Source organism: Dendroctonus ponderosae, unplaced genomic scaffold (genome assembly GCF_020466585.1).
Source record: "Dendroctonus ponderosae isolate FM_Combo_2020 unplaced genomic scaffold, Dpon_F_20191213v2 Dpon_F_20191213_1, whole genome shotgun sequence".
NCBI lineage: Eukaryota > Metazoa > Arthropoda > Insecta > Coleoptera > Curculionidae > Dendroctonus > Dendroctonus ponderosae.
In genome coordinates this window covers 9,711,508-9,722,775 of record NW_026017110.1, presented here as the reverse complement: position 1 = coordinate 9,722,775, position 11,268 = coordinate 9,711,508, and the positions used below count along the sequence as shown (strand labels likewise).

The 11,268-nt window shown below is 35.3% G+C and overlaps 2 protein-coding genes and 1 long non-coding RNA gene across 7 annotated transcripts in view; 1 reads left to right on the top strand and 2 right to left on the bottom strand.

Annotated features, from left to right (window-relative positions):
• LOC109541198 (cytochrome P450 9e2) overlaps positions 1-1,021 on the bottom strand; it is a 12,286-nt gene extending 11,265 nt beyond the window's left edge. Inside the window, exon 1 of the mRNA XM_019909983.2 lies at positions 938-1,021. The gene's annotated coding sequence lies outside the window, so the exon portion shown is untranslated. The remainder of the gene's footprint in view (positions 1-937) is intronic.
• A 135-nt stretch (positions 1,022-1,156) lies between these two features.
• LOC109533746 lies at positions 1,157-4,005 on the top strand. 4 transcript variants are annotated; one of them, XR_007282489.1, is made up of 4 exons: positions 1,157-1,464; positions 1,558-1,614; positions 3,404-3,652; positions 3,719-4,005. It is a non-coding gene; the product is annotated as an uncharacterized LOC109533746 (long non-coding RNA). The 4 variants fall into 4 exon arrangements; XR_007282491.1 differs by having other exon boundaries at positions 3,404-3,656; XR_007282490.1 differs by having other exon boundaries at positions 3,524-4,005.
• Positions 4,006-4,574: 569 nt separating this feature from the next.
• Positions 4,575-11,268, bottom strand: part of LOC109541199 (cytochrome P450 9e2) — an 11,356-nt gene continuing 4,662 nt past the window's right edge. For both annotated transcript variants that reach the window (XM_048670619.1, XM_048670620.1), the window contains exons 3-8: positions 9,987-10,150; positions 9,769-9,934; positions 9,518-9,683; positions 8,332-8,536; positions 5,872-6,114; positions 4,575-5,634 (exon numbers count right to left, since the gene is read on the bottom strand). In XM_048670619.1, coding sequence (XP_048526576.1) covers positions 5,195-5,634; positions 5,872-6,114; positions 8,332-8,536; positions 9,518-9,683; positions 9,769-9,934; positions 9,987-10,150 — 1,384 coding nt within the window. In that variant the 3' untranslated portion in view covers positions 4,575-5,194. The remainder of the gene's footprint in view (positions 5,635-5,871; positions 6,115-8,331; positions 8,537-9,517; positions 9,684-9,768; positions 9,935-9,986; positions 10,151-11,268) is intronic.

Below are 11,268 nucleotides of genomic sequence, written 5' to 3'. Positions count from 1 at the left end.
AACATGATCAAAAGTGTCTGATTTCCCCGTTACACAGACAGAAGATAGAAAACAGAAGGCAAGTTACAGGAAAATATTTTCAATGCTACAGATTTTTTAAAAACAAGTCTGTGCTGGGGAAAACGATCAACACTTTGAACATTTGCTCAATTAATTAAAATTAGTTGAATTATTCAGAATTAATACTGTTCTATGTTTTTTTTGTTCTAAATAATTCAAACTCTGAATTGCAAAAGGGATCGTAAATAATTATTTCTACAGAAACTGTAGGTCTGACAAAAATTTTACAAGAGGCGAAAAAGTTTGAAACGGAAACCAGCTAGTGGCAGAAATAAGTTTCAATTATTTGTACCGGGAGTTACAAAAGTACGAACAATTACTAACGAATCAAGCGTCATGTTTAATATTTTCACGCATTAAAAAAATATCACGCTTAGGTCAAAACACGTCAATTTTTGTAGCAACACTGTTCATTAAAAAATTACTGAAAATAGATAAATGCGTTTAGAAATTATCTAAAAAAAACTATATTAATTTGAGAACTCTGGCGTCCTGTAGCGGAAAAATGCAGCAACATTGGATATTGGTAAGTTTTTCTCCATCGCTGTCTTATCTTCGGGTAAGGAATTTGTTAAGCGTTGTACTGTCCTTTCAGGGACACCCTGTATATTTAGTTTTTGTGTCGAAAATTTATACTTCATACTCTTCACTGCGTGCTATCAATGTGGGTGCTTAATTGAAAATTAATTCCAATAATTAAATTTAAAATAACAATTATCTGTATTGCATAGATTAGTATGATTTGCACTGTTAATTTATAACTGCATTTAATTGGACTACGGAACGCGGATCAGGACAATCAAGCAAACGGTTGGACTTTCCGAGAGAATTAATTATGAAGAGAATTAATAAAATGTAAAAACTATTTGGTACTTACCCTAAATTAAAATAGACACGAAAGCACAAACCCGTCTGTGGATTATACTACTGATTTCGAAATGCGAGGCTTACAACGTTACATAGGTCTCATATAATATAGTCTATTTTTGTTTTCCCAATGGAATTGATTAGATAAAGTGTTCCAGACATTTTCTAGGTATTATTCCACTTCTTGACAATTATTCCATTGGCCTTGAAAATTGAAGAATATATAGCAACAACAAACTCAACATAAGTGTTGAGACTGAAAACGATAATTAGACAGAGCTAGAAAAAAACACAGATAGCGCTACATAAAAATTTCCGACTTTTGAAAACTGGGCCAGAATTCTAGTAGCGCAGTAAATTGTTGTTTATGTCACTTATAAGTAGATACGGTGAATATGCAAAATATTAAGTGTTAAATATTCAAACATTCAATGCGCCATGTAAGGTGTTTTAGCAAACAAATTACGACGGGAAAAAATTCCTGGTAAATGGTTTTCTTCTGACATCGTAAGTTTCATACTACTTCACTTTGAAGAAGTAAGTGTTAAAGATTGTTTTGAGTTTTTCTAAATATGTTTTGAAACAATTCCGCATATTGAATAAGAGTTTGTTTCTAGTACTCTTTTTTAGGCGTAAAATTATTTGCTAATGATTCCTATGAGATACATGCGTCCCCATACACAGAAGGTAATATTGTAAAAGAAGTACAGCGCCTCATATCACTTACATGTGATCCTCGGCATAGCGAACAAAACGCATGCATTATTTTTATAAGTTGTGCTTTGAAAAGTTGATTTGCTAATTTTGTTGGTACTTGGTTGGGTCGATTAACCTGCTGAAACATGTTTTGTGTAAGTTTTGAGCTTGATAACTTAGAGCTTCGCGCCTCGGGAGTGTCCATTAATATACGAAAAGAATTATTTAAATTTTCGTTTCATTTTTTACGATTTATAAGTCGATTTTATAGTTCAGCCAGCGAACATTCATTATCAGTGTTACTTTCTACTTCCACTGTATTGTCTTGATCCCAAAGGTTGTTTGATCGTTCTGTACGGGTGCAATTTAGATGGTCAGAAATAAGGCCCACGTCAGATATTACGTCGGTCTCATTTCTTACATGCAACTATTGACGTCAAGCATTGATATAAAAAAACAATAACATTTATTTTCTTTAATTACATTCTTCATGTAGTCTAAATTTTCAGTGAATATTATGTTGGTTTGTCGCGTTGATACTAGAATATTGATAATTCTGAAGAAATTAATTCAAAAATGAAATCCTCAATCTGAATAATCCTCTTCTCTAAACAGTTAGCGGCAGGCGCAGGCTTAAAACATGATGTGGTTGGTTAAAGAAGCGACAATTTCAATATGAAGTGTCTTGGTATTAAAGCATTGGTATTTAGAGCTTATTTCCATTTTGTTCAGTATTAAAAACTGCCCTGCATAATCAATTCCAGCAACTTTGAAAAGTAGGTTTGATGCGGGAATCTGGTAGTTATTTACCACTTGTTCGGAAAGACTGCGAGGGGGCCAATATAATTGCATTACTGTTGAGACAAGTAAATGTGGTCCAAGATGGATTAAAATGTGTATTTCAAAGTCGTCCTCCGTCTCTTAAAATTCGTTCATTGCTTTGGGTAACATGTTTCACTCTGTGCCAGTTTAATTAACTGCATATTTGCCTTATTGAATTCTGTTCCAGTTGAACGACTTGTTTTTCTGGTTACTTTGTTCCTTTAATTGACTAAATTGCTACTCAATCTAATACATAGGGCTGCAACTCGGGTGAGCTTCATTAAACTTGAGTAGCTAGTAATTAGGGAATAATAAGAACATTCAATAACTGATAATATAACAAGAAGAAGGGATATAATTAAGGTATATATTATTTATATTTAAATAATAAACAAAAACGGGAGATAATTAAAGGACAGATTTGATTCCTCCACCAATGCACAAATGTGAAATGTTTCTGCCCGTTGTTTTTGGGCCAGCTTTATCAGACTGGTCGCCGTACTGATAGGGCCGACCAGTCAAGTTCTTTTAATTTTATTTTAATTGTTTTTGCTATAATTTTAATTTTAACTTTGGGATGTTTCTTGCAAGTTTGTTATGTGCTTGTATTGTGTCCAGTTTTATGCATTTTAGACCGTTTTAACCAGTTTTTGCCCAATTTCGACTGTTTTACGATTGTTTGACATGTTTTGTTCGGTGCTCTTGGGATGTTTGCCTCTGTTTTAACGAGTAAGTTTTGTTTTGCTTAGTTTCGGCTGCTCAATATCTTCCAGGGTACTTACAGTTACTTTTTGTTTTTAGCGGCCCTGATGAAAACGTAATTGTCGAAAGTGAATGGACTTATTTACTTAATTACATACACACTTCATTACATAAAACTTGTTTGATTGAACTGATAATATTTTAATGCACTTTTTCATTTCGGGTAAATTGTTTAATGGGGTAAATTGTCTTGTAGATGGCATTCAGAGGTAGATAGTTTGCGAAATTGTGGCCCTCTTCACCAAATTGAAGAATTTAAAATAGTATTCACAGTGGGAATTTCTCTCTCTCTCTTGGGTTCTGTTTTCTATTCCAGTAATCCCAGGAATCCAAATCGGTTTATTTTTGGACTATTGACGCTGGATGTGATACAAAACCTGCAACCGATCTGGTTCCGTCTTGATCCACCGTGACCCCTGATGTATATTGCACACTCGTGCACCAAGTAAGTAAGCGCACAACTTTCATGTAGAAATTGCGATTCTCTTTACTCGAGCAATTTTGCTTTTAGCACATAACAGATGCACTTCATAGGTATCGGTTAATAGATATCGGCTGCGTATGCCTCTTGAGATGCGTCTGTGAAACAATGAATGTCTGTGTTTGAGCACAAAGATAATGCTGGATCTAAAAATAGTTGTTAATAGGTACCACTTGTAAGGTTCCGCGGCTATCACGGTTCCAATGCGCTCAGGATGGCGAACTAAAGGACATTTTTCTAATGTCTTGTCGCCTAGAGTGCCTAAAAGATGTGATATAAAGAAACAAATTGATGTCAAAGCAAAGCAAAGTTCGCATCTACAAACATTCATCAGGTCCATACGTCAGAGAAACATCAGCAGAAACAGGACCAAATCAATAACTAGAACAGCGGATATGAAAGTCCTAAGAGCAATACGAGGAGAAACGCTGGAGAATAGAATGCAGAGCGACATTATAAGAGAGGAACCTGAGGTTCAGGACATAGTGAGGCGGCTAAGAGAAAGAAGACGATGCTGGGAGGGATAGTAGCAAGTTGGGCACAAACACAAAAACCCAACGCGTCCCGACCACCTGGGAGACCGCTAGAAAATGGTGAGAGCTGGACGTTCGGATCACAGGAGGCATAAGTTGCAGAATACACAGGAGATATACCTATTACAAAGGAAGAAGATAATAGATAATTATTCTGAATCTTCAGCCTGAATTAAGGCTTAACCAATAATGAAGCGTTTGTAACAACTGGCTATGCTTACGATATCTACAGGTTGTGTCGCGATGAGGATTAGCTGATCTCCTAAAAATCACGATTAATTTGAGCTTTTTTGATTTGATTAATGTTTTCTAACTAAAGAATAAGTGGTAGAAAGAAAATAAAACACAAAATATTATCGGGTTTAAAATCTGTTGTTACCAAATGAAACATCTTTAGGAAACAAACAAAAAAGTATAGGACCTCTGGAGCATATTTTTTGGGGAAGGCATAGTAAAAACACATAATTCTTGTAGCAATATCGTAGTACCCGAAACGCTCGAAACATTCTAAAACAAATCAAACACTGTTTGACACTTTTTTGTTTAACATAAAGTTGTTATTCTCGAGTTCAAAAGTTTAGACGCTCCCTGGCGGATGAAACTATAACAAAAAGTAAAGTAGTAATTTGACACATGTTTTACTGACATTGGTGTCACATTGGTGTTTACATGTGATTGTGATTTGTTTTGTTCTCATCAACTTTTGCAAGCTTTTAAATAAATAGAAACAGATCGAAAAGGATGTTATGTTATAAATGTCATCAACTCCTAGAAATAGAGAAGTCTTAACTGTCACTCGACAACGAGTAATTTGACGTTTCCCAGAGCCACCATCGGTAGTTGAACTGGCAAATAATAAAAAGTTATTGAATATAATCTAAATAAAATTATTTTACAAGCTTCCAAAACATATTTTCATACACAAATAGCACCCATCAAAACCAACAGTATTGATTTGTTTTCTTCAATCAACTTAATTGCTTCTAAGTCGTTTCAGTCCAAACCAAAAACCACCCTCTGCTGAAGGATTGAATGATTTGGTACATATTTTTAAAGGAACTGTAGTTGTTTTAGTTGGTTCTATTTCAAAGTTCAGCAGCAAATGATAGAATAAAGCCTTAATTTCTAAAAGCGCAAATCTTGATCCAATACAGTTTCTAGGACCAGCGCCGAAAGGCAGATATGTGTACGGTTTGATACTGCTCTTGTTCTCATCTGAAAACCTTTCGGGGTCGAGTTTTGTAGGGTTTTCAAAATTTTCCGGATCTCTATGAAATGCAAAAATTGGAATCCAAATGACATCTCCAATTTTTAAATTGATTGGTGTTTCATCGGCATTCACTGGTTCAATAGTGTACGGTTTAGTAACAACTCTATCAACTGCCCCTGCAGGAGGCCACTTTCGCAAAATCTCTAAAAATTTAAAAATATTCCAGTAACAAATCTTTCATCTTTTTTTTATGTTGATATACCAATAAGTAAATATTCGGAATTAATTATGAATGTTATGGAATGCAATGATAGAAACTCATAAGGAACCCGAGAATGATCGGCAAATATTAGGTCGAACTCGTTACACAAAACATTTTACACAAGGGAAAATTTGTTTTAATATGGCTCTGTAAATTAAACAAATTCTGGAATATTTACCGGATATCACCTTATCCATATAGTTCATTTTCAGCAAAGAGTCATAGGTTACTTTGCCACCATTTAACCTGTGTGCTTCAACTATTTCACTTCTTAGTTTATTTTGTATTTCTTTGTCAACTGCCAGTTCATATGAACCAAAACACATAGCAGTTGAAATAGTATCAAACCCAGCAAAAAAGAAAATCATTGCTTGGGAAGCTATATCAGTATCTGTTAAATTAATTAACTGTCGCCCTTTACCTACAAATAATTTCAGTTTAAACACACACAAATATGTTATTTAGATCACTGAAAATAGATGTGCATATACAGGGTGTCCCAGCGGGAACCGCCGCGATCGATATATGGCAAACTAATTAGGAGCAATTTTTAAATTGGACGGTGTACCGAAGTCATTGGGGGCATGCGGTTTAAAATGTTTTCAATATGGCCACAATTTCGGTTATACCGGAAGTAGATATTGTAACGAAAGTTACCTACTAAAATTTTCTTTCTGTCTGGTTAATTTAAGCCGGCAGGTGAATATATATATAGGACATTTAATTACTTATTAATAGAATTTTACAATTGTAATGATATCTCGCACGTACACCACGAAATTCCGAGAATGATCTACCAAAAAGGGCTTCTACTAGCAGTGGATGTCCAAGTGGGAGAGGTGAGAAAGGTTATAGAGACGCACAGTCCATTTCCCTACCGGCCCCACCGATTTCTTTCCGCGGATATTCATCCGCACCGATACCGAAAGCAAGCAGCACTCCGAAAAATTCCAGCCCGTATTAACACCACGAGTTGCCCGACTCGCAGTAAATAAGGGACAGTGCCCATATTCGTAGACCATGACTATGTCATCCGGTTTCCAGTATACGAAGCCATAGGACTCATTGATGTGACGACATCTCTTTATTAAGAAACCGGTGCAAGTTACAATTTCTGGTTGATTTTCAATCTGTCATGTTTCCCCATCATTCCAAGCCCATTCAGCGATGTTTCGCACTGCCTGCGGTAATATAAAACACCATGTTTACCATCGATGGTGGTCATTCTGGTCTCCTCACGCTTCCGGCCATTTCGTCAGGCATGGGTTCAGAATTTCCACCAGATTCTCAGATCATCGTTACTCCGGGAACTCAGCGTGTGTGTTACCCCTGGTAGCCATCCTGGTCTTGTGCTTCCTGCCATTTCGCCAGACCTGGACTCACAGTTTCCTCCTGGTTTACAAATACCCGCTGTTTCTGAGAGGGCGACGTGTTTTGAGACCGTAGGCTGAGCACAGAATGGCTGCCGGTTTTCAGATCGCGGTTGTCCCTGAACTTAAGCGCCTTTTTCGACGTACGACTTGATTTCCTGCTGATATTAAGATCTTATTGTTTGAGTCATGTTAAGCCAGTTGATGCAAGAGAAGTTTTCCTGTCCGTACGACGTGCCCATTCCGATAGAACGCAAAATAGAATGCAAATTAACTGCCAATAACTGTTTTTCACAAAACAAATTATATTATTATATTTATTATAAGAAAACTGTTGAGCTTTAAGAGATTTTTGAATATCGCAGCATGTATGGTTTTCTGAAGGAAGAAGTATATGTGGTTTCCTTTTAATAGGCCTTTTACAGCCTAAGTTCAAATAAAGATCAATCAGTAAGCATGTTTCGGGTAGGTATTCAAATGTTTGAAAGCTAAGTATAAACGGTATTTTAGTACAAACGTTACAAAAGTTGATGGGCCATAAAATAATTTCCATCGTATTTCATGTACGAGTTTAGACGACACAAATTGAGATCAATTATATTTATTAATATATTTTTGATGAAGATCAGCAAAAATTAAAATCAGTTTGGCTTTTAGTATCTTCAATCAAACTGCATACATAGTGAGATTTATTTAGTAATGTAACTTAACACTGCCAGCCTGCCAGATGACTGGGCGTGCTGTACATAAGTCCCGCTCCCAAAAAAGAAAAAAATCGAGACGATGTGAAGACTACAGGACCTTTTGAGTTTTGTGTGCTCTATGAGCCACGCAGCAAGTATATGTGGGAAACATCTCCAACCGCATACGCACTAAATGCCACATCTATGTATTTATAAGATAAGAAGATTTAGAAGGAGCATAGGAACATGCGAAGCCATGCTAGGATTAACCATGATACTGAAACTAAGAGGATTAACCCATGATACTGTTAGTTATAGTATCATGGGATAAACCATACGCCAGTAAGGATTATTGAAAGTAAAGAGAAATATGTTCGTCTGCTGTGTGCACTATAAAAAGGCCTACGGCCGCATTCAACACGAGAAGTTAATACAGACTTTGCAAGACATAGGATTAGACAGTCACGACATATCGATAGTCCGCCATACATATTGGAACCATCGGGGGTTAATTCGAGCAACAAATACATTAATAAATAAATATAGATATAAAATATAGACTATGTGTATTAAAGTGATACATACCAGACTGTGTATATTCTTTGACAGTAGCAAAACCTGTTTCAATAGCATCAGAATGTTCATGTTGAATTCCTTTTCTTGCTTCTAATAATAAATGTAACATGTCCTGTCTAACGATTCCTGTTTCTTCTCGAACTTGAATGGTCTCTTTAATAGTTTTATAGAAAAAAGATGATATTTCTTTGTCAAATAGACCAATTCTCAAAAACTGAAACATAATGTAGATAAAGAAGAAGATGAAAATTATGGGATTTAATCAAACTTCCGTAGTGAATTATTGCTGGATTAGGACAATTCCAAATTCTAGCTTTTAGGCATCTGCTATTCAGTTTTTAGGATAACTCCGCATATGTTCTACTGTTACGATATTTTTTATTAAAACTTTTTAATGTTCGACTAAACGACATTTTTACTTGATTGATGTCGATAAGCCAGCCAGTTTTGGGAATATTTCCGAATTAATCAATCAACCAATTGGTAATTTTAATTTAATAATTTAATTTAAATGTACTGAGGTCCCATTCATTTAATTCATTATGTATTCACTACGGAGGATTTTTTTAAAGGTATCTGAGCGATTCAGTTTCCTGCTTAGAATCAGAACCTTTTAAGTCATACATTTATCAAAAATTTAGAAAAACAATCAAAGTTACGAGCCAGCCAATAAACTGAGGCAAATTATCAGCTGCCTAACAAACGTCCGTTCAGGAATTTACCATCACGTAATGCATAACGATTGCACGAAAAAACAATTAAAAAATCAATATGGAAATAAAATCCAGGACGCCTACACAAGAATCTAAATGGAAGTTAATAAGAAAATTAATGTAAACTACTTTGCATACCATGAAAACGGTTTGCTGAAAAATAACTAAACAGCAGAACTTGCATAGCGCCTTCTAGTGGGTACTTCTAATGTCCCGCCACTTAAAAACTGCAATTGAAATTACGGAACTAATTTGAAACTCAAATAGGAGCCTTAACACCATGCATTATAACAATAGGGAAATGTTTCACTAGGGCGTGTTTGAGTAAATCCAACTAAATATGGACATTTCGAATCTGCAGTTACAGTATGTACTTATCAAAGATTAGTCTGTATTCTGAAGAAGTGAATTGAAATAAAGTTGCTAAAGTAATTGAAATTTGACTGGAAGCAAAATAAACGTTTTTAAAGCTGATTATTCACCTTGGTCAGTTTAGGCACCATCAGGAATGCGAAAAATCGCAAGCGTCTGGACAGAGAAGAAAAATCTGTTGTCCGCTTTCCCATTAAATAGAAATCGTTGTTTGGATATTTGAGCGAATCTACTTCGATGCCGAAAGCTGTTGTGGCAATTATATCGTTTGTAAATCTGAAATTGTTATTAGCGAAAATTTGGAACCTCATCTGTTGTTCAAATTCCGAGCACTTCTTAGAAAGATACTGTAATTTTCTACCTGGTAAACGTATTCTTCATTTCTACCTCAATAAGTTCTTCATTTTTGCTTAAAAAAAAATTAACAAAATTTTCAGCAGCACCGTTCATGAGATGGAACATATTTTTCATTTTGCTGCTCGTAAATGAACCACTCAGAGTAGCTCTCATCTCTTTCCATTTTTGACCTGAAAAACATAAAAAAATACTATATGATTTTTATTTTTGGTGCAGCTGAACCTGTCAAAGCAAATAAGTTTCCAGCCCATAATGGATCCACGTCAGCATCTACGAATGAACGATGATCACTGAAGTGGTCGAAATCTTTGACAGTTATCTGCTTAATTAGCTCGGGATCCTTAATAATTAGAGTGGGTATACTAAACTGATAAAAACCAGAATATCTGTAAAGATATAATCAAAGTTACACAGATATGTGCAAAACGATCTAGATCTGGGTGTTTTTTAAGAGGTATATATTTCAAACTGAAATAAAACTCACTAAAATTATGTTAACGTAATTGGTGCTGGATTTATTGAAAAGGCTACTTTATGCTATTATAGCTTAACAATTATTTTGGGTATAATGCGCCGCGCCGCTGGCTCCAATGAAGAGCAATCTAAAAGTCTAATCAACGACAACTTCCAAACATCTTCTAGACCATAAATCACAAAAAACAGTGAGTTTTTCTAGATATAACGGGGTTTCAGTAAAGGCTTTCGGTTTGGATATTCGGTTTCGGTATTGGATTTTCGTGGCTCCAAATTCGGTAATTTTCTTAATGGACATAACCATTGAGCCAAAAACGATTATGTCTACCGTAAAATAAACGTAGCGCAAGGTGAGTTTGGCGAACTGACTAGCGATTTTCTAAATAAATTGCCGAGTTTGGATCAAAATCATCAGAAATTTCCAAAATCCAAAAGCCATTATTGAGACAACGTTATATCCAGAATAACTTCTTTTTATGGTCTAGTGCAGCGGTTCTCAAACTTTTTTGGTGACGGAACCTTTTGAAAGAAATAATTTTTTAACGGAGGCCTAAACCCTAACTAAACTAAAAGCAAAACGAGTTATATGTGTATTGTTTATTAACAAGCATACAAAAAAAAGTTTTTTAGAATGAAATCAAAATTGGTAGCCAGACATAATCGGTTGCTGCAAGTCTATATGCAGTTCTTTTTAAAATGGCTACGCTTCTGGAAACATAGAAAATCGACGATATCTTGGCTTTTTTTTAATGGAAAGCCCTATTTTGATTTCATATTTGTATTCAGCATTAAATTTTGAGGTTAAAACGTCCACTTGTCAACACTTATCTGTTATACGGCCATTTGCACCAGTCTTCTTTAAAATTTATTCTTAGCTAGGGATAACTTTGGATTAACGTTAACCCTAACTACAGACAGCTTTGCACGGCTGTCAATTAAGTGATACTTAGCTAAGGTGAAGTTTTACCTGGCAACATTGCTAAAAGTGACAAATTGGCTTTTGCTCCCGGCCTTTTCTTTCCAAAATAAC